Source organism: Cyanistes caeruleus, chromosome 1, assembly GCF_971803275.1.
Source record: "Cyanistes caeruleus chromosome 1, bCyaCae1.hap1.1, whole genome shotgun sequence".
NCBI lineage: Eukaryota > Metazoa > Chordata > Aves > Passeriformes > Paridae > Cyanistes > Cyanistes caeruleus.
This window is the reverse complement of record NC_141701.1, coordinates 73389869-73416646: the sequence shown is the minus strand read 5'-3', so window position 1 is coordinate 73416646 and position 26778 is coordinate 73389869. Positions and strand designations below refer to the sequence as shown.

The 26778-nt window shown below is 40.3% G+C and overlaps 1 protein-coding gene and 1 long non-coding RNA gene across 22 annotated transcripts in view; one reads left to right on the top strand and one right to left on the bottom strand.

Moving 5' to 3' along the window:
- The window catches only part of CTNND2 (catenin delta 2), a 693808-nt gene that overhangs the window by 384025 nt on the left and 283005 nt on the right, over window positions 1-26778 (top strand). For 11 of the 21 annotated variants that reach the window (XR_015289263.1, XM_086897737.1, XM_086897716.1 and 8 more), the window contains 2 exons: window positions 2384-2556; window positions 10133-10700. Coding sequence is in view for 20 of the 21 variants with exons in the window: in XM_086897737.1 (XP_086753863.1) it covers window positions 2384-2556; window positions 10133-10700 (741 nt within the window). In the remaining variant the exon portion in view is untranslated. The remainder of the gene's footprint in view (window positions 1-2383; window positions 2557-10132; window positions 10701-26778) is intronic. The other 10 variants (XM_086897815.1, XM_086897796.1, XM_086897780.1 and 7 more) reach the window with 1 other exon arrangement.
- LOC147655604 (uncharacterized) lies at window positions 6967-9445 on the bottom strand. Its single transcript, XR_015289293.1, has 2 exons — window positions 9167-9445; window positions 6967-9047 (listed from the first exon to the last, which is right to left on the bottom strand). It is a non-coding gene; the product is annotated as an uncharacterized LOC147655604 (long non-coding RNA).

The following is a 26778-nucleotide window of genomic DNA, read 5'->3' as shown; positions in this document are numbered from 1 at the left end:
GGAAAATACAGGGACTAGAACTTCCATTCTAAATTTGTCCTGTATCTCAAACGTTCTGATGAATGCAGTTAATTCTGCAGTATAAATTGTGTTGATATGTAAAATAGTGTCAAAATCCCAGTCTACATTAAGATGCAAACACTTCCGCTTTACATAGCCTACTATGATTTGTTTACAATATGAGCAATTCAGGTTAGACTTGGAAAATAGAAGTTATAATGGTTCTGCTATTTCTGAGAAATAGCCTAGAGGAAAAAATACTCTCTGTGTAATTCAGGGGTGGGGTTGTTTGCACATTTTCTAAGTGGAAATCTTTTTGGAACAGCTTTACATCCTCATAGCAAAGACTTAAAGGTCATAAAAACTGCCTTTGTATCAGGAATGTACTGGAAGTTATTTCCGGTAAATTCATTGGAATTTTTTAATGTCTTTAAAATTGAAATTATTGCATGGTCTGCAGGAGCAAAATCACTGTAGTAATTTCACATCTCTTAAGGCTTGTGTCACCTTCTGTGCTCTTATGAGCTTTTTAGTGCTAACGAGAAGATGAACCTGTCATGCCTTTGGAGACACTGAGTGTGCTATAGATGGCAGCTGTTGGGTTGAAGACAACCTATGCAATGGCCAAGGTATAACCCTTTTTCCTTCTCTTGTATTTCACTTCCTGGGCCCAGACACTGAAAGAGACTAGTATGAGTGAAGACAGAGAAAGGATTAAGGGTGTATTCTTTAATGTAGCTCTCTGTATCATAGAATCATAGAATGACAGAATGGTTTGGGTCAGAAAGAATCTTTAAGATCATCTAGTTCCAACCCCCAACTGTAGATCGGGACATCTTCAACTAGACTGAGTTGCCCAGGTCTCCATCCCAGCTGGCCTTGAACATTTCCAGTGAAGGGCTATCCACAGCTTCTTTGGACAACTTGTCCCATTGCCTCACCACCACAGGGAAGAAATTCTTCTTAACAACTAAAGCTATTCTGTCAGTGTTAAGCCATTGTGCTGTCACTACATGCCCTTACAAAAAGTCTCTTTCCATCTTTCTTGCAGATTCCCTTCTGGTGCTGGCACAATTAGGTCACCCTAAAGCCTTTACCTTTTCAGACTGAACAAAGTTCTTAGCCTTTCATCATAGGAGAGGTGCTCCATCTAACTCAGTGGCCCTCCTCTGGACTTCCTCCAATATTCTTCCTGTACTGGGGACCCCAGAGCTGGATGCAGCACTCCTGGTGGGGTCTCACCAGAGCAGAGCAGAGGGGCAGAATCCCCTACCTCACCCTGCTAGCCACACTGCTTTGGATGCTGCTCAGGACAGGATTGGCTTTCTGGGCTATATGAGTGCACATGACTGGGTCACGCCCAGCCTCTCCAGCATCCCCATCCTTCTCGGCAGGGCTAGTCTGGATCATCCCCCAGCATATGCTGATACCATCAGCACCACCCTAGGTGTTGCACTTGGTCTTAAACCTCATGAGATTCCCATGCACCCACTTCTCAAGCTTGTCCAGGTCCCTCTGGATGGCATCCCATCCTTCATGTGTGGCAACTCAGCTCAGTGTTATCTGCAAATTTGCTGCAGGTGCACTTGATTCCTGTGTGGAAAATTTGGGAAATTTGCTATGTGCATGTGGTAAGCTCAATCACTTGTACATGAACTTAATGAAGATCAGAACATGTTTTAGTTTCACAGAACTACTAAATAACTGTGGAAAGTGCCAGTGTTCACGGTCCTGACATGCCCTTCAGTCTGGCAGCCCGTTAGGCTCGCTGCCTGTACTTGGCTCTCCTGCTGTGCAGTGCTGTGATAGGGAAGATAAGATAGCTGAAAAATAGTCCTCAAAGATTCACTGAGATCAGGGTGTGTCCTGCATGATTAGAAGAGCAATTAAAATTTTAAAGGCTGCCATCCATCCTTACCAAAGTATTACATCACTCTGTGTACAGGGCAGTGGCAGTAATCAATAGATACAATGTGCTGGGGGATCAGGAAGAGACAAGTTAGCATATCCCAGGTAGAAAGACTGGATATAATTAAGAGAAATAAACAATGCTTATCTTTAGAGGAAAAAAACCAAAACATCATCAGCTATTCTGAGTTGAAAAGCAGGAATTCTTAATCAAATAGTATCGTTGGATTTATTCAGGCATAGAATTTCACCAGTCAAAACTACTTTTCTTGCAAAGACAGCAATGTGTGTTGCTTGAACATGATGACTGAGTGGTAAAGAAACAAAGTAACGCATGTACTTTTATTACTGAAAAGTCAAATTCTGAAAATCTGAAGCCAGATACATCTGATTATTTCAAGACTTACTTGACAGATAATATAGGTATGCTCTTTGACTGAGGCTTTCTGACTGCTCTCAAATGCTGTCCCCACAGGGCCCAGCCTCCTCTCCCAGAATGCACTCCAGCTCAATTCCAAACCTGAAGGATCCTTCCAGTACTCAGCCAGCTACCACAGCAACCAGACCCTCGCCCTTGGCGAAACAGCATCCACCCAGCTCCCATCCCGCAGCAGTCAGGCCAGAGGTGCCATCCAGAGCTTCACCCAGGTACGTGTCCTAAGCAATTGTGGTCTCTCACACCTGAAATTGTGTGGAGTAGCTCCCAGGAAAGAGCTGTTTGGTGCTTTCCACACCTGAACTTCTGCCTTTAGTTCTGTCTTGTTCAACACACCTGCAGCAGGGTGGAGATACCATCTTGATTTTTGTAAATCTCTGGTGGGTTGACTTGCATAGTAATAAAGTAATCCTGATTAACAAGGAGATCTGCATGCCAGATTTACTTACTTGCTTGCATATATATTTTGGTAATAGCATGTTCAAGCATTTAACTTTCAAAGCAAATTTCTGTGACTGCGGATTAGATGTCCATCCTAAGATGTAGGACCTGCCAGCACTGGTCTCACCACATTAGTGAAAGCAGTGTCAGGAAAAAGAAACAAAGCCAGGCTGACACCAGATGTAAAATCTGCCTGGGATACCATACCTCACATGGTGCTGTGGCCTCATCTCAAGTGTAGGAAACATTTCTTTCACCACGTATTGTAGGACAGTCGCCTCTACATTTGAAACATTTTGAAAGATTGCCTCAGATACTCATGAAAACTTTGTAAATCTCTCTGCCTATCTAAACCATCCCTCCTGGCGCTGACATGTAACCTTCTCACCTTCTGTATTTTCACCGTGGCATCAAAGCCACTCAGCAGAAAGTTAAGCTTCAGTTTAGACAAAAATTTCAAGAAGCGTTCAAGCCTCTGTACATAAGCAAAATCTGACTGTGTTGTGTTGGTCAGCACAGGTTATTTTGTCTGTTTAGACGCAAACCATCCTAGCAAAGCAGATCATCTCAGTGTGATAACAAGACATTTTGCAGTTCAGGCTTCTATAGAAGAGAGTAGTTATTTGAATTTCAAAGCCTTAAATTGCTAGGAGATTTCAAATATTAGAGTCATTGCACAGTTTGTAAGATACTGAGAGACATACAATAGTCTATTCTCACAATTTCCTCAGAAAATATTCCTCTGTTCTCTAAAACTGAAAAATTAAATAAAGCACAGTTAAATTAAATTTAAAATTCTGTAGGAACTTTTTTTTTAATAGACTCCTTTACACCAAAAAAGACCTCTAAGAACAGAGTCTAAATATTAACCCAACACTGGCCACCTGTGAATCATGTCTCCAACTGCCACGTCTTCGTGTCTTCTAAATACCCTCAGGGATAGTGACTTGACAACCCTTTCAGTGAAAAAATTTTTTCCTGATGTCCAATCTCAACCTCACCTGGTACAGCTTGATATGAGGGCACAGAAAAGAGATTTTCTTTTTACTTTCCTCTACACTGTACTGTAGATATTCCTGTAGGAAAACAATTCAGGGAACTTAATAAATTTTCACACTATGATGCTGCAAAGGATGCCAGACAACTTCAGATAAATTAAAATATGTTTTGAAAATACTAACAAACTGCCATATAAACTATTAATACAACTAAAATATACAAAAGAGGTTTTAAAAGAGGTAAATAGGAAGAGGAAAATTCAAAAGTCAAAATTAAAAAGTTTTTAATATGACCATTGCTGATCCCACAATTACAGGGGAAAAAGAAGTCCATCCTAAGAATCGTTCTGTTATATCTATTATAATTAAAATAAGCCTCAGGAGCTGAAGCTTCTCAGATGGTGATAATTTCCTTTGGTATTTATGTGCAAGGAATATAGCTATCTCTCAACATGAGTGATAGTCCAAATGCTTGCAAAATAAATGTAAATATTCCCAAGGCCAGCTGTGACAGCGAGAACAATTTGTGAAAACGCAATTGTATAAAAAAGAGAAATTAATCAGTCTTGGGACTTCCTGTATAGTGTTGCAAAGTGCAGTCTAACATTTTTATTAATTTGGTGGAGTTCATTATAGATCATAGTTTTTCCAGTGCTTTGCCTACTTTAGAGCACAAAACTTTTATCTTCTAAATAATACTGGGATAGGATTTCTTAGCAAAAACTGCTCCTCTGGCAGGGAATTACTGTGCTTCCCCACTGAAAACTGCTTTTCAAACTCAATGTCCAACCAGGTTTAGTGCAACCTTGAGAATTATCATCTTATGTTGCAGAGTATAAGGCATAGCATGTTCTAAAAAGAGGAGTTTTCCACATGCTCTGCCATGTGTTTTCAAGGAGACAGGAAAGGATGTTTACATTCTGGATGAGGACTTGTTTAGCTGTTGGTAATGCTGTAGTCTTTTCACAGGCTGTGAAACAGGTAAATCCCTACTGTGTATTATCCTGTGCACCTGATGCTTTTGGACTGAATAAGCTGGCACAGAATTGGAAAACCTTAAAAACAAAAAAGCAGATGGAAATTAAAGGTGATTGAAAAGTATTGAAAACCCATTTTACAGTTAGTGTTCTAACTAGTCTTCTTTTTCCTATAAACAAGTCATAAGTTTGTCATTCATCAGACCACCACACCTCACTAACAAATAAGTGCCAGAATGCATGAAGTTTTTAAGCAGAAACTGTATACTGGCCACAAGGTAACAGGCTGCTTGATAACCTACTTAGACAAAACCTAAAATAAAGATTTCCCTTCTGGTAGGTACGGCCAATGATGACATGTTTAAAACCAGATTTCAAATATGAACATAAGAATTTTTCTGTCATAAAGGAAACAAGATGAAATCTTAAGATAGATTACTCTTATTATGGCACTCAGAGAACAATTCACTAGTAAAGATTATGGCAGTGGAAATCTGCAATGCTGCTTTGATTCTACCATAGGTAATGACTGTAGCTTTCACTGCTGCTTTAAAACCAGAGATGTACCATCTCTGGACACTCTGAAAAAAATCTCACACAATTCTGCTTGTGGATCTAGAAGACTACAATTACCTACCTTCATCTATATGTATGATCTTTGAGAGCAGGATCAGGTAGGCTGACAAACTTTCCTAGGAGTGTTGGAATTTTGTAATGGAACAATGGAACAAAATCAGGAGAAAGAGATGGAATATGCCATATTTGAGGGATCCAGAGGTATAGTCTGGCATCTGTTATTGTATAAGAGCTTTGAATATAGGTAGCACCTTCCTAGTCAGGTCAGGGACTTAAAAATTACATTAAAGAGGTCCTGCAGAAGAAAGGCCCTTCAATAGGTCCTGCCCAAAGACTGAAGGGTGCATTCCAGGACTGGAGAATGTTATGTAATTTCCATGCCCTCTTCTACCCTTTGTAAGAGTGTTGATAGAGGCATTGGACCACAGCAGAACTGTGCCTTGAGTGAGGCCTTATGAATGTTCTTTAGGCTGACAGGAAAAAAGTAGCCCTCAACAGATTGGCAAGTCTCGCAGTCTCTGAAAAAGCTAAGAGCATCACTGAGACTGTGAAACAGAGCTGTATCCAGTGGACAGTCTCTAGAAAACTCTAGTAAGGATGAACAAGTTTTCTGCCTAAAGCTACCAACACACACCAATATTTAAAAGCCAAAGGGGCCTGGACAGAGGTTTTCCACACAAATTGGAAAATCCTCCCTAAATCAAGAGAAAGGGTTTCCTCATGGACCACAGTGTACTGCATATGACTATGTTAGTATTCATCAGATGTGACCTTGTTTGAGATTTTAAGGGCAAAGAGAGAGCAAACACAAGTTGAAAATTGGTGCTAAACTAAAGTTCATCCAGACCTAAGATGGACATGCAGACATACTCAAAACTCTTTGAGCAATCTCCAAGAATCAATACACTGATTCATAATTAGCAGGTGACCTAAAGTTTCACTTAAAGTTGCCTAGCCATTTTGTAATTCCTTATCCATGAAAACTTTTCTGCAGAATAAATAAGTGAACACAGTTATTTGCCCCTCTCAATTCTACTCTATTGAACAGAATCTTATATTGCAGTCTTTTATTTACTCTTTCTTGGTTAAAGTTTCAATTCAAGTTATCAATTTGATTGTGAAAAAACAAAACAAAACCAAACAACAACCACAAAAACCCCACACAAGAACAACCAAAAATCATAAAAACCTCCCAACAAAACAAAACAAGCCCCCTCCCCAGAAAACAACAAAACTAAACCAACCAAACCAAAAAACCCACCAAAAACCCAACCCCCAAAAAACTAATTTCCTGGAATTCAGGGCATTAAATGCTTGAATGAACAGGCAAACAACAGTTAGACTGTTCTTTAGTCTCCTATAATCTAACTGGATATGCTAAATAATTTTCTGTATGAAGCTCTAAAGATACTGTTTTGTATCAGTAGAAAATGATCTTTTTAGTAACATTTAATGGGAAAGAAAATATTTTTATAGCCATGTTAATGTTCTCATGTTTTTTTTCACACATTCTTGATTCTAAAAAGGACATACCAGAATCCATATCTTGAATCCAAATAAGCAAGGCTACTTTTCGTTGGCATGCTAGGAAAATTAAACCTCTGTGTCTTGGAATAAATATGCATAGGGCTGTAGTAAGAAAGTCCTTTATTTTTATTCACATCTATGAAATAGGTTGATGGTAGACAATATAATTACTGAGAAGCAAATTTGCTCTTAGTTTATTAGCTTAAACACACTTTTGTTATCAGGTTGACAAAAATAATGGATAAATGGAAAAAAAATAAGGGAAAAATACCATTGTATTTCATTCTTCCCTATGAAGTACGTCACATTGCAGGGTGAATAATGATGTATCTTTATGGCTGTCTTAAGCCACAGACAGCAAGAAACACAATGAAAAACTAAACCACATTCAGTCTCTGAAAACACGTGCGGAGAATGCTGGCCCTTTGAAAAAACCTAAAAACCTCACGGTACATTTAAGACAGGTCTGAGATTAGTCACATCCTAGAAAATACTGCATGCTAATGTTTTCATTGCAATCTGTTCATCTGTAAGTTCTCTCCCTCACACAGAGCAAATGCTTAGCTTTTTAGAAAGTGCTATACACTGCATTTTTAATAAAGCATTTAATTATTGTGTCCCACCACTACACCTTGTTCCCTATAACAAATCATCATGAAATGGGATTTTTGAGGTTTTTTCTGAATTACCGCTTGCAGAATGCCTGCAGCTTTATAGAGATTTATTAGGAATATGGGATAATACTGGTTGAAATTAATTACTCAAAATCCTTGACACATGAAGCAGTGTAGAATTACATTAGAAAAAGAAATTTTGTATACATGATGACAGTGCTTGGGTATAACCCTTAGGATCAATAAAAGTTACCAGTGCACTGCCAGCATGTTGAAGAACTGGTGCATTGGTAACATTGCAGAAGACTGTATTTTGGAACAGTGTTTATTACAAAATTATTATTATTATGTCACTTAACAGTCCAAAAAGTAAAATTTATTAACAAATATCAGTTCATAATGTAGGTAGTTTGAACGGCATTTTATTATGTGCAAAAGTTGCTCTGCCCATGTTGTCTTAAATCATGCCAGCCTGTTTTTGTTTAATGAAAATTGTTACCATATCATCTAAACCTGGAAAATGAAAACTGTACTCCTGTCAAATACATTACTGGACAGTCAGCTGAAGATTAGTCCTTCTCTCCAATTTAAAGCATACATGGTAAGTAGCTCAGCATGAAAGTGGCTTTTAAAAGTTTGCTGATGTTCCCACAGTTTTCCTTCCTGGTTTTTGTTAGGAGCCTTTCAAATGAGTAACTTGAGCTTGTTGACCATTTATGAAAATGTTAAGGCTTTTATTTGAAGCTGTAGTGTTTGGTTACTCACTGCTGCAATCCGAACAGTCCAGCTCAAAAGACAGCAGCTACTTCCATCTGTGAGCCCCTTGCTCACCTGGCAGTCACCATACAGAGCACCTGGAGGGGAACAGTTTACATTTCATTTGTGTGTAAAGCCATTGCTCTGTGAGGTGCAGAACCTCTCAGAGCCGGAGAGGTTTGGGTCTAGCAGTGCTCTTTTGAGAAGCCTGAACAAGGTCAGTACTGGTAGCTTCTTCCATGTTACTAACAACTGAGAGCAAAGCTCCAGGACGAGCTTCTCCAAAGCCTTGTTTCTTGTCTCTGCCTAGGAAAATACATATTCTTCCCCCAGATACAAAGATTTTAAGATCAGGGGCAGGCTCCAAAAGTTAAAAAAAGACAGAAACATTTCCAGTGGGCATACATAGGAAGAAGTAGAGATTTCTGGCATTTTGAATCTTGTTTACTTTTTGCTCCGATTAGTTATGTTGTCCTCAGTTCCTGACCGAACCCTTTATTGAATATCCTAGTACAAATAAATCAAATTTCATACCAGGAACATGGTGCTTTGGCCCACTTATTTTTTTGAAGGATGCTACTGGAAAACCACATTGCTATTCAATGAATAACAAAGCTGCTGTTGGCATTCACAACACCTCTTTGAATTGAGTCACAAAATTCATTATTGACATTTTAAAGCTTCTTCTGGCTAAGGAAAATCAGTAGCTGAGAGGTGTGTGTGTGTGTTTGAGCAAAGCACCGGTCAGACCAATTCAAATTATGCCATCATCTCCAAGGATCCAGAGCACGTTCTGAGGTTTCAAGTAAATCCCCTGCATAACCAGAAAAAAAAGCAGTATCTGAATCCAACAGTGCATCTTCCAACCGAGCGCTGAGCTCTCACTCACTGCGGGGTGCAGTTATGAGAGGATTTTAATGTTACCAGACTCACAGATGATCTCTTGAGCCTCAGATCCCCGATAAAAAAATAAAAAAGAGGGAGCCGCCTGTGTGTGAGCGCGAGCTCCATTCTCTGCGGCTTCAGAAGCAGCTCAGGCACAGAACCGAAATTTCTCATAGGCAGCATCTCCCGAAGATTTTCTCTCGCTCCGTCTTCCCAGCCCCCCTCAATTACTGGTCTTAGAGGGAACTCAGCGCTGCCTTGCCCGCGGCCAGCGGGTCGACGCAGGGAGCTCTTACCCTTCCTCCCTCCCTAAGCAGAATCCCCGCTGGAGGCGGTCCAGGGAAGAGCCTGACCCAGGCAACTCTTCCCGTACCCCCCGCCCACTTCGTACCGCGTAACAAGTACGAGGCGGCCGCTGTCCATGCTGCCAGGGGGCTTGGCGTGCCCCGGCCTGGGCTTCCCCTCCCTCCGCCCCTTCACCGCGGTCGGGGCCGCAGGGCAGCGAATTCCTGGTGCGGCGCCTCTCCTCGTATGGACACAGATTGCTGTGATTTTAGTTACTCCACTAAAGGCTTTTCCCAGACTTCGGCCGCTCTTCTGTATTGCGTGCAGAATAAAGGGGCGCGGGTGTATATATATCTGTGTCTATGTATGTACCTAAGTATATGAGCCGGGGCTAAACCCTGCATAGTTTAGGGGTCAGCAGGCGACCGCATTCCAGAACCAGAGCCCTGCAGCCCTGTGCCCCAAGGCCGGGTGCCTGCTTCAGCCGTCGGGAGGAGTTTCGATGCCCCTCGACGCGAGCTGCTTTTTCCCTGAAAGGCCGGGAATGGTTTAGCAGATTACCTACTCCCGTAATCCCGCGGGGGCCGGGTGCCGGCCTAGTTCGAGGTCAGAGAGGGGGCTGCGTGCGGCCGGGTGGCTGCTCCGGCCGGCGGCCCCGCACCGCCCCGCGCAGGGCCTGGAGAGCCGGGCGCTCGCCGTCGCTGACGCCTCTGCCTTTCCTTCCCGCAGCAGGGCCCGGGGGGCCGCGGCGCCCACCCGGGCGGCCCGGAGCCGCCGCCGCCGCCCGCCGCCCCGCAGCCGCGGGAGCCCTTCGCGCCCAGCCACGGCAGCGCCTTCCACCTGCCCGAGCCCCAGCACGCCGCCGCGCTCTACTACGCCAGCTCCACGCTGCCGGCGCAGCGGGTGAGCTCCCCGCTGCCCGCCCAGCCCGGCGGCTCCCCCACCAAGCTGCCGCGGGCCGGCTCCGCCGCCGAGGGCGCCGCCTACGCCACCGCGCAGCGCCTCTCCTCCCCGAAGCAGTCCCCCAGCCGCCTGGCCAAGTCCTACAGCACCAGCTCGCCCATCAACATCGTCGTCTCCTCGGCGGGAGTGTCGCCGTCCCCCATCCGAGTGACCTCCCCGCCCACCGTCCAGTCTAACATTTCCTCCTCTCCTATCCACCAGTTAAGCTCCACCATCGGCACTTACGCCACCCTGTCGCCTACCAAGCGGCTGGTTCACGCTGCCGATCAGTACAGCAAGCACTCCCAGGAGCTGTACGCCACCGCCACCCTGCAGAGACCCGGCTCCCTCGCAGGTAAAACCGCGGCCGGCAGCGCCTCGTGTCCGCTGCTGCGGTGGGGGACGGGGATGCGCGGAGCCGCCGCGCCCGCGGAGGGAGGCGGCGAGGGGCGAGGGACGGCGAGAGGCGGGGTGGCAGGGCCGCCGGCCGAGGACGGGAGGGAAGGAGTGGGGTTTGACAGAAGAGCGGTACTTGGGGGAATTGCGAGTGGATTTTATCCCGGGTCGTGCCCGGAGAGGCTTCCTGCAGCTGCTTGAGTAAAGTACCTGAGTTCTCCCGGCACGTCCCGCCTTCCCGGCGCCGGGCAGGTGTGCGTGCTGCGGGGGAGGGCGGGCTCGCCGCGCTCCCTGCTGTGACCCGCGTTGCGGGTGGGGGGTTTGTTACTATGGCGAATCCCTTCTCTGCCGCGATCAGAACCTGTGGGCCTTTCGCAGGGAATCACTCTTCCCCGGATTTACATGCGGCTTAGGCGTACTTGCTAAGTTTGGGGTTACTTAGCAGTAACTCCCAGTGTGCCGAGTAAGAGGTAGCGGTGATTTGTCTCCGATTGCTCTTAGGGGAACAGGCTGTTATAGCTGATTTAATGTCTTTGTAAACGCAGACTTTGAGCAGATTCTAGAAGTGAGATACTGGTGTGCTATTCTCCAAACCATCTCTTTGCTAAACTGAGAATCCTTCAGGGGTGGGTTTTTTGTGTTCTCAAAATTTCCAGTTTCATTGCTATAGTAACAGCTGCTATGCTCCTATGTTCTCTTGTGTGACATAAATAGATTTGAAGATAAATAGGATACATAAAGAAGTTTGGCTGACTTTTTCATCAGGTACACAAGTTTCTTACTGGAGTGAAGACCTCACCCTCCTTTCTCCTCTCAGCCACCTCCCCTCCCCCACTCCAGCTGTTGTCAGCATCCTGTATAATTCCAGTGTGTCTAAACACACAGATGGAATTAACTAATAATAAAATACAGTTTTGATCTATCTCCTTGTAGGAACTATTTGCTGGATTTTTTTCCTATTTAAAGGGCAGGAGTTTTAAAACTTTATATCTTCATATATATGTGTATATATGTGTGTTTATATGTATAAAGCAACACATTTTAATTTCAGAATGAGTAAAGTGACAGTATCATTAAATTAAGGTAAAATTCGAGATCTTGGGATGCTTATATCAAGCCTGTTGCCAAATACTGAATACTGAGTACTCAGAATACTAAGTGGTTTATTTAGCAATTATATTAATACAACTTTTGCTGTAGTCCAACACACCGTTGGCCACAAGTATTAAGTGCTGCTTTTGTACAGTGGAAATATAGAATTGCCACAGACTTTGTATTTTAGAGAGTTTTCTTACTTCATCCTATAGCAAGAGTTGTTTGAGTCTTAAAAAAAGCATGGATGACACTGCCAGTGTCAAAGGAATGGAGAAAAAAATCGAATTAAAACTTAAATACCTGTGACTATGAGCTATTATCCTGATTTTTCTTATCTTTTTTCTAGGATAGAGCATGCTTTGGGTCATTTCTGACATGCACAGTACTTTCTCCTGTTGACGGACTATTAGCATTGAACTTTGTGTTGTGCTGGGGATTTGGTTTGTTGTTTTTTTTTAAGAAGGCATCTTTATAGCATTGCAGCATCAAATCTGTGATGATAGCTTAGTCTAAAACTTATGTAGGGGTTAAGGTCCAGCATAATGTCTGTGAAGTGCTACAGAAACTGTTAGTCCTGGGCTAGATTGCAGTTGAAATGTGGATTTAGGCTTTTTTGGCCTTCTCGACCAATTATGCTTCTACAGACATTCCTACAGAAATTCCTAGAAAAGGATTTCCTACTTTGTTTCGAATAAAAGTTAAGGAACTGATATTCATTTTCTTGGATTGCTTTTAAATAAAAGCTTTTGGTAAGACTGCTGCATCTTGCATAACCTGCATCTTTTTAAAGCCTACTGCAGGGCGTTACCAGATTTACTGATTTATGGCTTTGGTGAAAGAAAAAACCTATGGATGATACATGCATATAGGAAATGGCTGTATTTTTGTGTGGGTTTTCCTATGGGAGGGAAGTAGTGATTTTGCTTTTGAGTGAATTGCGTTTGCTTTTGAGTTTCTAAAAATTGATAAAGCAGCACTAACTTCACCAAGTGTTGGGCTAATCCAGAATAAACATAACAGTCTACTGGGTCGCTCATCTTTTAGGGACTTGATTTTAAGATGTGTAAAAACCCTCCCTGTTTTATTTTATAACAAAATGAAAATAGCATAACTTCAGTAAGTATCAGGTGGCAGACCTGAAGAGAGAGACTATTGCTACTTGAAAGACTCAGTGTAAGCAACACCATGTTAGTAAATACCTTTTGTTTCTTTTTCCCCACAGTGGTGACATGCCTTTCAAGTAGTCCTTGAAAGGAACTCTATCACATGATCCATTCTTTTGCAAAGGTTTCCTATTGTGTGCTCCTACCCCTTATTTTCTACTGCCATTCTTACACGTGTTCCTTCTGGCCTCCCTGCTATCCCGTAGTTACACATTTGCTAGCAGTGTTAAGTGCCTGACTAATCTTCTAGACTTTCACTGGATTCACTGAAGCCAATGGACTACTCAGAGGCTTAAAATTAGCATGTGCTTTAGAGTTAGACAGGATCAGATGTTACAGATACCACTAAGGCAGTCTTAAATTTCTTCTTTTTTCTGTAAGTATTTTTGCTCAGAATAGGTTTAGAATTTGAGCTGTAAGTATATTATATTTTTGCAGGAGTTTTTCAGTCATTGTGTTAGAAATCAAACCCTCTGAGAAGGAGACCAAGCAATTGTATTTTGAAGAGCTAATGTTCATTAAATTGTGGTTTTGCTTCTTGTTTAAAACATCCAAATATGAGTTGAAATTTTTTGGGGTTTTTGAGAGAGAGAGGAGGAGGAAGAATGGAGAACAGTTGTCACATTGCACTGATTGATGGCTTGCCTGCTGTGATTAATGTGAAGTTACATTGGTATGTATGTGTCATCACAGGGATGATGTTATACTAAGTAATCTTTTTTATATTTGGCAATAAAAAAGAAGAATTTGTAGTAATTACTTGAAACACAAATAATGCATTTATTTTAATTATTTTTGCATGATACTAGAAATTTGTCCTGGAGCTATCTAGTTCATAAATACTACTGAGTTTCAGTGTGCTGACAAGCCAAACTGTATCAGTGCCAGACTTAGATATTTAAAAGAGAAGACATTCAGATAAGGTCCATTTTTTAAAAAAAATTCAAATAAAAAGTTACATCGATAGCCCAAAACATAATCTGTGTGAGACCTAACTGAGGAGATAGCATTATTTATATTAATTTCCTACAAATTTGATTACGAAACAACTTGAAATTATAAAAAGGACAATTCTTAGCCTTCATCCTGAATTTCAAATGAAACATGCAACAGTGTGCAATGACTCAATTTTAACCGAGTAACCTTAGAAACGTCTTCAGAAATGGTTTTTAGTTTAGTTATATTAGAGCTGCTGCCACTGCCAAGTGTGTGTGTGTGTGTATGGGTGTGTGTGTACATGTGTATATAGTGGCTCTGGTGAGTGTACATTTGCTGTGTTTATTCTTAGTCTAGCTGCTTCATTCCTATGATCTGCAATTACAGTTTTAGAAGTAGTTCTCTGCTCTGCACTGCTCCAAAGCATATTCGACCGTCTGTTCAAACAGCGATCCAAATCCAGAAAGCACAGTTTGTAAATATCTTCTTGCAGCTTCCACACCTGGACTGGGCTTTGGTGTGAGGCTGGGAGCCAAGCTCACCAAATCAGCCCATTTTGCCTGGAAGGAGTGTGTAGGACAGCAGGCAGCAGAAATATGGGAAAACTCTTTCAGGAGGCAGGTCATGGCACAAGTGCCCACTACTCATGCTCTTCTAAAGTATCTCTTGTTGGGCAGAGTGTGACAGACAGTACTAGACGAGTACTGGGTTTATTTAGGAGCAGAGGGAAGAAAAGCAGTCAAAGTGTGTTGTTCAGGTGATTTGTGATTCAGATTATGTAGCTGGTAGCAGCCACAATGTTACAAAGCTGCCTCTTCATCCAGGTTTAGGGAAGACTAGGGACACAGTGCAATGGAAAGTAGTTTTACGAATTTCCATATTACAGAAAACTAAAAGAATAATAATCCTGCCTGAAGACTGCATCATGTTTCATAGGCTGTACTAAAAGGTTAAGTTTATGAAATGAGTGTTGGTGTGAATCACTTGATATGTTAGGTAGAAAGAATATTATGCAGCTATCTTTCATTTAGTGGTGACACATTCCACTGAAGCTAGCTGCAGCATCCCTCTAGACAGCCCTGCTGCTACCAGTGTTGGAAACTTATGTTCTAAGCCTGGTGTTTATGATCTTCTTTCAAGTCCCTGTAAAATCAAAATGGAAAAGAATTTTTCCTTTCTGAGTAGGACTGTTTGTGTGCAAGTGTAGTGCGAACATTAAAATAACACCAGTTTATAAAAACGTGGCATGGGTTAATACATAAAATATGCTTACTCTTTATTGAGCAAAGAGTTCTAAGTTGATCAGGGTCTTAATTGGTTCCCTCTGCTCCTTCATATATTTTGCCTCACTCATCTCTCTCTTTTCTGAGGACCTTCCTTTACCCTTTCTCCTTCAGCAGCTTTTCACTGCTTTTCATGACGTGTTGAGCCTGGTTGTGGTTTATGGCAGGACTTCTATTTGATGGTGAGTGTTGACATGCTCTAGAGCATGTCAGTGTGCAATCATAGGGGCACAGATCAGCTTAAGCATCTTTGGGATAACTGATGTACATGACCTCTAACATGGATTGATGTTTCCTTTCGATTGCATCAAGATATTGGATCATCTATATATCACTAGTTCATTGCCAATTTTAAAAAATTATCTTGTTAAGTGTTAGAGGTCTCCAGTAAATCATACTAAACTTGTATTTGTGCTAGAAGAGCTGCATTACTGTTAACTTACAGCCAAAGTGTGTCTAAATCACCCCAGAATTAAAAGTTCCCTGTGCCTTTAAATCCCCACCTGAGACACACAGCTGGACTAATAAAATAGTCATAATAAAATAAAATGTGCCATTGTACATTTTTGGACAGACAAGGAAGAAAAATATTTGGGTTTTTTTGGTTTTTTTTCTTTAGGATAAGCTCTTGGACCATATATATGATTGATCATAATGGAAAGGACACTCAATTGTTTCCAGTAACTATTCTGTATTTTTACAGAAATCCATGAGTATCTTTTTTATAGGGAGAACCAAATTGCTTAGTTAATTTTAACCAAAGTGGTTTTCCATAGATTTTTTTCCTAAGTTTTTTTCCTTTATTTTTATTAGCTGGAAAATTCCTTTATCTGCTGCCAGAGCCTTTACACATAACACTGTTAATGCTCTTTTGTTCTGGGACAGACACTGTAGTCTTAGGAGTTTTTTTTCTCCTTCTACTCTTGTTTGTTTTGAGATTCTTTCTTTCCGATAAGAAAACGAAGTGGAAGATTTTGAGTAATATCCAGCAATATTTCAAATATTAATCAGAACATAGAATTTGGTGGCTTTCTGATACAAAGGTACTTGTTTCCACATTGCAGCTTGGAGGCTAGATATGCTGGTGTTGGTTTGTAGTTGATACAAGTGCACAACTCAGTGTTCACTTTGCTTTTCTTTGTCACTTATTCTATCTATTTCTTTTGCAGTAGTTGTGTTTCTAATTGTTACAACTGGAACTGTTACAATAGTGCTCAATTCCAGCTTGGAGGAGGTATCCACAGTGGACAGTGTACAGCAAGAAAGCTGAAGGAATAAGGTGGATGACTTTGAAATATGTTATTATTGCTGTGATTTTTGGTCCTGTATCTTTCAGACTTAGATTACATGAAATTAATTTGCTCAGGAGAGGAATAATTGTCAAGAGCCAAATAAGAAGCCCCATGTGCATCTTTGAGCTAATGAACTTGATGTTGGCTCCTAGTGTGAACAAACACAAAAAGTGTGCCTAAACTTGGGTCCTCTTCTTTCACTGATCATTGCCTGTCCCTTTGTTTCCCATTCTTGATAAGGGGCACTGTTTGACTGATCCTCCTAATGATCTTTCAGAGGGGTATTAAATAATATTGTAGACTAACAAGCTTTTGGGCAAAGAGCACCAGTGTGCAGCACTGCTGAAAATGGGTTCAACTTGTATAAAGCTGCAAATATTTTAACCAAATGACTGGAAAGCTGGATGGCAATGGCTGTTTCTGGGATTTTAGAAGAATGTAACATCAGACATGCTTCTGGGGACTACTGAAGCCTGTGCTGTTGCTTGGTAACCACGGATATGGTTTCTGGCCTCTGGTCCTGAACTTTAGCAGTGTACCTAAGAAGGCCAGGATTCAAATTTAACCATGCAAGCAACTAAAAGAAATTTCTTAAGCATTAGAGCAGAATTTGAAATTTCTCTGCTTATATACCTGCTGAGCAGGAGAACAAGAAGGACGTAAAGTTGACAAAAAGCTAAGAGAGGAGTCTATGTCCCTAGCAAAAGGTAAACCAAGGAGCTGGAATTTGCCAGTTTTTCTTGGCTACTGAAATCCAATGGAATGTATGAAGTCAAAGAGCAGTGTTTTGGGAACCTGACTTCATAGAACTTAGGTTAAAGCAATGGAAATACATTAACCAGTGTCAGCACTACGTTTCCTATTCTTGTCTTGCTTAGGTTGATCTGTGTTCTTTTTAGTATGAGATTGCAGGAAGAGAATAGGGGCTCATAAATGATTATTCATCCATACTTTTGGGTCTTAAAGGTGTGCTGGTGAGGCTAGGTCTCATCCTTGCCTGTTACAACCTATTTTTGCCTTCAGGTCTCAGTGGTGTCCTCATGTACCTCTTGTCCTCTTCAGCTGCCAGAAGTACAATTCTGTGGCATAGGTCTTTGGCCTTGAACTCACTTCTTGAGAGAAGAAGAGAGTGCTTTTGTATGGGATGGGGGTACAAGCAAAGGCAAGGTCCCCTTCTATCAAATTTCTGACACTCAGGCTTTTGTGGCATCAGTGAAAATATTTATTTGTGCTGTACAGTCTAAAATGGGATGGCTGTGTTTGTCTTGCTTGTGCATTGGGCCAAGAAAACACATGCGAAAGCTGCGGCTTCCTCAGTGTCAAACCCCGTTGCAAGTTGTTATTCAATAGCCTGGAAGTGTTTGTTGCAAAAGTATTGATGAAAAATGACAGAAGTCTTATGTTCATCATGGTCTTTGGGTATTTAAAGGAAGTGAGAACAAGTCCTTCATTTTTACTATGGTGGAAAACCTATCTTTTCCAGTTGTTGTGGCACAGAAACTGTTAGGAGGAGATGGAGTAGCTGAGGTTTAGAAAGACAGTATGCAGCTCATCAGTAACATAAGCTTCCATTTGTTGGCATATATAATGGATTTTTTCGTTGTGTGCACATACTTTCTTTAAAACAGTGCAGGTGCCTCTAATTAAAAGTAATTAATTATGGCAGAAAGAAGATGGCAAACTGGGCCGTTGAGGAAGGCCCCCTTTATTTAAGGCCAAAGCTGGGGTGGGGAGATTTCCCACGTCTGCCCATGCCACATGCAGAGTGCTCATAGGTGAAACATGTTATTTGTCAATGGTGGCAGCTGCCAGAAGCTACACTGGGCCAAATTTGCTCTATGAGCAATCATGGGAGATAAATGAGGCAATTTTTCAGTAATCAGATTTGAAGATCACATAGATGTGGGCCCAGAACAGAATATCTTTTGGTTTTATAAGAGTGGTATTGGCGAAGACAGAGACATTGTCTAATGATAATGAATTCATGAAACTACATTATCGTAAGTAGTTACAAGCAAAAGTTACAATTTAATATGCTGAAATGAGAAGGACCAAGTGATGACTAATCTTAAAATTATAAGGCATGGCATATGAAACTGCCAATTGTATCACATAGATTTTTAATAAGTACATCAAGTTGCAATTTACAGTGTGTTAGTGAAGAAGTGTCCCTGCCCATGACAGGGGGTTGAAACTAATTTTTAAGGTCCCTTACAACCCAAACCATTCTATGATACTGTAATAGAAAAGTGCTATATTAATTTGAATACAAGTGGTGTGAAATGTCATGCAATCCTCCCTTTACTGAGGAAATTTTTGATTATGCTTTTCTATATTTACTTCCTCCACAGTGTGTGTCTGTCTTGCCTTATGGTCCCTTATCCTTTCTGTCCAATCCAGGTGCAAAGCATCCCTTTGATCAGCTAGCCAGCTGTGCTGCTCTCAGGCAGTAAAAGCTTTTGATCATAGGGCTAAAGCTGTCCCTGGGTTTAAAGAGTGCTGCCTGGGAGGTAAGCAAGGGTGGAGAAGGAGTTGTGAACCTCTAGTACTACAGCAGATTTCCTGTCACTGGAGAGCAAAATGACACCTCTCCATGGGGTCTTTCCCCCACCCACAACTTTCCTGAGCATCCTGGTTTGGTGGGAATGCAGTCATGTTTACATTTGATCACCAGAAGGTGTCATGAGCTTTTCAAAGTCCTGGGAGCATGATCTGTAAAGGGTGGTGAATTGGACTCTCTCAGATATTTGTAGGGGAAAAGAAAGTGGAGGCGGACAAGATGACAGCCCTTTGCATGTTTAGGGCTAATATACCCTGGAGAAAAGGAGGACTTAATGAAAGATAAAATTACAGATCTGCTAGTCACAGTGCTATTTGGACATTATAACATAAACTCATAGAAAGGATAAGACGTGAAGGTAGTGAATGGTTAATGGGACAATTTGCAATATGTGTTCTCCAAAACCAGATTGTGCTGGAATGATCTACTTACTGACCTTTGCTTAGATGATATTTGATGTCTTTCTATTTCCTGTCAGGGCTTTGAGCATGGGTTTTCTGTAGTGCCACTTGGGAAATATTTAGTTAAGCTAGAGAAGATGGTTTTTCTTGTAAGAGTGTAGTTGGGCATGGACCTGGGTAAAGGAGCATTTTCAGTTTGTCATTTTGAAGATTGAAGTAATGGAAAGGAAGGGTACTCCTAATAAAGTTCCATAAGGAGAACTCTTTTGGCTACTTGAAAAATACTTTTACATTTCATTATCTTGTCACAAAACCATGAAATAATCCAAGGAAACTTCTTGATAGTGGAATATTAGGAGGCATTTTTTGAAGAGAGGAAGATAAATCTTCTGTGGAAAGGGTTTTGCACATGGGAGGGAAAGACAGATTGGAGCCGAGGTAATAGTACACTTAATAGCTGGTTACATGTTCAGCATCTTTGGCTGAAAAGAAAAGTAGAAAAATACCTGTGTGACCTGGTTGACTGTAGCATATCTCAGCCACCTGTATTAGGAACATAATAGAGTATTTCATGGCCTAACATGGCCTCACATAACAAGCAAAATTGGCTGTATTACACGGGGTGAGACTTCATCTGGAGAACTGTATGTAGCTGTGACCCTCTGTAGGCAAGAGACACTTTCTAGCCTTCATCTCTTCTGAACCATCCTGCATGGATTATCAAGAAATAAAGAAGCTTGTTGTACACAGACCTGACTTAGTGTGTTTCCTCCATTTCTTAACAGAGGAGAAGCTGCTCCATTACATTGTGTCACGTGGTAAATAGAGGCTATTTGCTAAGAGTGCTGAATCCTGGTAAGAATAATTAATTTGATGAAGGATTTACTTTCTTTGAAAAAAGATGGGATTAGTTGAGTCCCTGGCAGCTTTTGGGATAGTTTATCCCTGCCCATGGTGAGAAGTGTTTAGATGGTTTTTAAGGTTCTTTCCAATCCAAGTCTTTCTGTATTTCTACAATTCATCTGACCAAGGAGGGAGTGAGAGCTGAAGCTATCTTTTGAGTTGCTCTTCACCATCAGCCTTTGATTTTAGGGCTTTGACTAACTAACCATGATGTGTTTGGGGCATCTTTGTCAGCTAGTGCTCCTCCGTTTTCCCTCAAAAGATTTGAACCTGATAGCTCTAGTGAATACAGTGACCCCCCCCAGCCATGATTGCACTTTGTCTGGTCTCTGACCAAACTTCAAAGTTTTCAAGGTTTATTCATGGAAATTTTGTGTTTATTTCTGTATGACGTAGTTCCTGTGTAGCTCATGTCATCCTTGTCTGTTTTGAATCTTGAGATGCCTTTGGCAAGAGTCAGCTAATGCTGAACATAACTGAGCATCTCCTCCAAAGTGATCTAGTTTGTATTCTGCCATGCTTAAGAGCCTATCTTGTGAATCCAGGAATTCAAGAATTAAATGTCTTAGATGAAAAATCTTTTTCTCTGAAGTTTATCAAGGCTGTGATTGCATGTCACTGCTTTTTTCAGTCTAGTAGATTTTGGACCACTTTTGTAAAATCAGACAAAACTTGATGCACATGTCTTCAGCCAGCCATATGGCTGTGGAAGTATTGGCTTCACAGGCAAGGAAACCATTGACATGCAAATAGTGTCAATTTGCATTTATAAATAACCAGGAACTAATTGTATGACACTTCAGAATGCCTCAAGTGCTTGTCACCTTTGAATTCCAAAAGGAATCTCATTCTTCTAATTGAAATTCGTGTTAAAGCCATTCTTAAAGATTAACATTGTCAGTAGTTCATTGCAAACTGCTGTGAACACATTTCTTATGTTCCTGATCTTAGATCTGCTTTCCTTTTGCCAGTGACCTTCTTTCACCATTTGTCTCCTGCAGCATTTGTCATGGCCATTTCATTTTAGCATGGACTCTCTGCTGGAGTGACAGCACTCTTTCAGCCTGTGGTCCTTTTCTGGCCATGCTTTTCAGCAATCATCTGAATTTGTGAGGTTAACTGCAAAGCATGTTTTGCTGTTTGTTTCTTCCCTGCTCTTTTTTTTTTTTTCCCTTACAATAAGTTCCTGCTAAAAAGAATCTGTAGCCATCCATTTCCTCCTTTGCTTGTTATTTATTGTGGAAGGTTTTATGTAAGGTATTTTTCTGAATTTTTGGAAGTTGGATACTAAATGCATACTACTGAATGATTGCTATAATAGTAAGAATAATGAACTAAAAGAGAACTTTTTTTTATGGGAGGTAATGATTATTTCAGGATAAATTTTAAGTCCTTGAGCTACTCATGTAATGGTATAAACAGTATTCCTTTTCTTTGTGTCTACATTTAGCATTTCTTTCATTTAGAGCATGCCTATTAGAATTGTTTTAGATTATAATGGTTTTTAGTAATAGATTACTTTAAGTTTTCTAGCAGAGGTCTCAATAGGTATATAATGGAAACAACCTAAAACTGGCTTAAATAATGGTAGAATAATCTTTTGAGCTAAATTGTAAAGTGGGTAATTGTTGGCCTAAACTTCTTTACAGCATAATTAAATTCTTTAGTTAGATTGTATTCAAATTGATTATGTATACATTTAGTAAAACGTTCATGTTTTAACTCACACATTTTAAATGCAATGAGTCCCAAATGGATAGCGAGAACTTGATGAGTGTGTCACGGAATATCCAGAGATAACTTCCCTTTCCTGAATTTGGCATTGAGAAAAAGACAAAGATAATGAACTCCATTTTTTTCCCCTGGAATGTCACATACTTACACCTCATGTCTTGGTGAAGTCCAGAAACCAGGGATTGCAAGTAAGTGTTCACTGAGGAGGATAAAAAATGTTAAACACTTTGTCTTCCCAGAGGCTATCGAAGATGACCTTATGTGAACGCACAAATACCTATTGATGCTTGTCTCTATTCTTTTAGTAAAAGGCAAGTTTGAATACAAAGACTAACAGATAAAATTTCCAAAAGTTAGTATTATTCACACCTTTAATAATGTGCAATCTTTTTGCAAATGGAATTACAAAACATAAGTTGCCAACGCTTTTCTGTGAGCAAACCCCACATGCAGTGTCTGAGATTTCAACTGTGTCTGTCAGAAACTGGAACACAGGTTTTCAAAACAAGACTATTCATAATAAGTTAATGTATTTTAAAAGGTGGATGCACAATCCAGATTCATTAGAACTATGTTTGCCTTTTCTTTATTAGCAGGAAAACCTCTTGGAACTGTGAACTTCTAGGAAGGACAGTACAATTAGATAAAGAATTCAGGTTACCTAGCATAAGCCAATTGAGGAATACTGTAGTTGGGCAGACTTGACACTTCATTGCCCAATTGAGTTTTGTTTTCTGGTGTTACCTTTCCCACAGTGACTGTTTTTTCATTTGGGAACCACTATTCCACAAAGCAGTTTCCTTAACAAATTCTCTGTGAAATATTGAGAATTTAACTTCTAGTTGGATTTAAGCTCTAGATACTCTTTCTGGTCTCTGTGCAGGGAGGAGTTGATGTGGAAAGGTTTTCCCCTTCCCTCTGCACCAGAGCTGCTGTTAGAACTTGCTCTGTTTAAGATTGACTGAGCTGATGCTCAGTTTGGGGGAAGGCTTCAGAATTGCTGGGTTTTTAGCTGCTGTGCTTTTCCACAGTGTTAAACACAATCAGAAAGTTAAAATTTACCAGGAGGCATTAGTGCAATAGTGCCTGATTTGTTTCGCTGGAGGCAGCAGTGCTTTTTAGCAAATCACTCAAGCTGCTGGAAGTGGTCTCTAGCCCATCAAAGACCATTGGGGTTTTGGATGTTTAGCCTCTGCTGCTGCTTAACCAGCAGAAATTGGGTCTCTGAGTTTGCTGAGGTACAGCCTTATGAAAGAAGTCAGACACTGCATTGGGGAATTAAGGACGTGCTGTTACTTCCTTTTGGTTTGCAATCCTAGTCAGTGAAGCATTCACTGTGGGGTTTCACACACTGTCCCACAGAGGGATCTTTTTCTGGATATTTGCTTTTGGGGCATGTCTCATCAAGTACACCATTTCAAGTTCACCATTGTTTCATTCCTTTACTTGCTGAGTTGAATGCATTGCCACAGTCCCTGCATCAGTATAGAGCCCATGGTGCAACACAAACTATTAGCATTCAGAATTGGAAATAACAAATTTTTATCTTTTGTAAGATAAGTAAAACTTCAAAGATCTCAGCTGCTACAAAGGCCTAATATTATTTTCAATTGTGTAGCTGTGGTGAACTTTCCAAACAGCTTATGCAGAGCTGCTTGGTCGTGTTGCTTAGTAACATCATCCTGTTGCTGAGGCACTCAGCCCTCACTCAAAGTGGGGAATGAGCAGGAAAGTTAGGAACAGTGATTTGTATAACCAGATAGCAGCATCTGTTCCCATTTGTGCATGGGACTTCTTTTCCCTTTTCTTGTAAAATTGGCAGGATTGAGGGGCATGGAAAAGGCAGAGCTTAAGAGAGGGGAGTGAAAAAAACCCAAACAAATGCAAAGTAACACCCAATATGATCATTTGCTAAATTGTTTAAAAAAAAAAAAAATTATATTCCTTCCCTGCTGAAGGCAAGTTGTTGATGTATGGTAGTGGTTGCTTTGGGGCAGTTTCTGTTTTTAGATTTTTCTTCATTGACAGTACTCTAGATCAGAAATGAAATAGGAATTATCTCTCTGAACTTGCCCGTCACATTTAATCTGCTATTTCTTCCTGGCTATATTTGCCTCTTATATCTTTACTCCCACTCAAACTTTTCTTTTCCACTAGCAATTTATTTTTGATAAAATGTTTTAAGCAGGTGAATGCTTTCAGCAGAACAAGGGCAGTAGCAGAAAGAAGACAATGCTTGGGATGAGGTACAAATCTGTAGTGTTATTTTTTTGTTTTCCCTAGATTCTTAGAATTATAGTAACTGATACAATACTTTGCAGTAAAATCAGATTGCATGACTAAAATCACAGACCATTTAAAAATATTTTTACCTTTATTTTTCTTTCAGATATGTTGAGAAATGTAATGGATGCCAATATTTGGTTAAAAACTAGTTTAAATGGGATAAAAATTATGTGGGCATTTATTATAAGACATAATAAGTTCTATTGAATGATTTTTAAGGTTTACTTGGGGTCTATTTATTACACTTATAAAAGTGTAATCCCTTTTTTTCTTCCTTCCTTTCTGTTTTTAGCACTGGTGTGAAAACTGCTGGTCCTAGTTCAGATGCTGGTTTTGTGGTGTCCTTTAAGCAGCCAAATCCAATCTGTTTGGAGGAGACTTTCCTAAGATACTTAATCTGGTTAATGGATAAATTATTTCTGGGAAATTCCACATTGTGAGCTGAATGTGGCAGTATGCTGATAGTCACACTGCTAGTAGGTTTGACAGTGCATTGGGAGTTTGCAAGAAACACTCCAGACCATGCATCGTATTGCAATCTTTTAAGTAGGAAACCTGAGGAAAAGCAATCCAAGATACTATCAGGTGAGACAAGGCTGTTCTTTCGGTTCTGGGGACTTGAATGTTGGGGCAGAGACCTTTTGCTTGGTGGTAAGCTCCTACAGTGTGGGCTGAGGATGCCAAAATAAGATATCCATGTTTTGGGTTTTTTTCAGACATCCAGAATTTGATATCAGTTGAACGACATCAATGTGTAATTAGTCAATTCACTGAGGGCATTATTTCTTTGTGTATCTGTACAAGTAGTCCCAAGTCATAGAGAAAATGATGTAGTGAGAATGGAAAAAGTGTAAAGACAGAAATGAGTTTTAATTCTGAGCTTTCATTAGTTAATCTTTCATTCTAGTAATACATTTGTGTTTGTGTGTATGTAAAATCCAAACAGGGGAGAATCCTTTGTTTAAAAAAAACTCAAACCCAGTTAAAAAGGATTCACTGCAGACTGTGTCCTGGTTCTAGTGACTGCAGATCCTTTAGTGTGCTGGGGCCCAAGCTGATGTACCAAGGTGTGCATTAGCTGGTACTGCCATATGGCCTGTCATGTCTTACTGGTTAATTTAACCATCTGTCATGTCTTAGCAATTTGTATTCACTTTCAGTAGTCGGGTTAGAAGTGTTTTCTTCTCTTTGTACAGTAATTTTCATCACACAGTGCTGTTACATTCCCCTTATCTGAGTTTTTGATTAGTTCTATTTATAGCCATATTACTTCTTGATCATACTTTCCTTTTCCAATGTTATGTCTAGGAGAAGCATACATTCAGGCAGGCCTTTTGGAGATATTTCTGCATAAATTTCTGGCACAAAACAAAGTCAGTATCAAAACTTGAACTGTGAATATTTAACTCTACTTTTCTTCCTGTTCACTTCTAATTCTGCACTTGTGTTCACATCAATTTCTTTACTCTGGAAATTAAAAAATATTAGTATTTGTAAAACATGTTTCATTACATATGATTCAGAGGAAAAAAATCTCACATGTTGCTTTTTCAGAATTGCAGGGAAACTATGACCGGAAGTACTGTATATGTATATTTATTTATTAACTAGCATTATTATTATTATGCTGCTATTTACTTAATAATAGCATTTCAGGACAAGCATCTAAGAGAAACATGTCAAAAAGGATTTTCAGCCATGATGTGCTATTTAAATCAAAAAGTTCCTTCAGTCCTCTGAAAAGCAAACTTTGATATGTTTATCAAAGCCACAAAATTCCTATGATTCTCTTTCATATTCTGTGCCTGCAGGCCTTTATCTCAATGATGGGCTTATTGTAGTTCTACTGTAGTCCAGGGTTGGTTGTTATTCAGATTTTTTAAAAAAACTTGTAGTCTAAGCAATGTTGTCATTATATGTAAAATTAAGAATCGATGCAGCCAGCTGTGGATCTTTTATCTTCCTTGTCAGAAAGATGCATCATCTAAGTGCAAAGTGTTGTAGTGTGTTCCGTCTGATTTTGATACTTAGACCCTCGAGTAGCCAGAGGTCTGCAGTATGTTGAAAGGTGTGGGGTTGCAACAAAGTTAAATTAATTAAACTAAATTAAGTTGTTAACATGTAACTGATAAGGGGTAATACAATGGTTGCTGATTGTCAGCTCATGTCTCACTAATGATGTTCCTCCATCATATACATAAGGAAATTGTTTAACAGGACTCTTGATCAATGAATATGTTATATATATTATATATTAATGACCAAGGATTTCTGAATGAGGGCTGAATGGTTTATCTGGTCAAATCTGAATGGGTTTTTTTAACATTGATATTATCACTTGCATATTTTGTGTTTCCAAGGAGCTCTTAAATCCTGGACAGTAC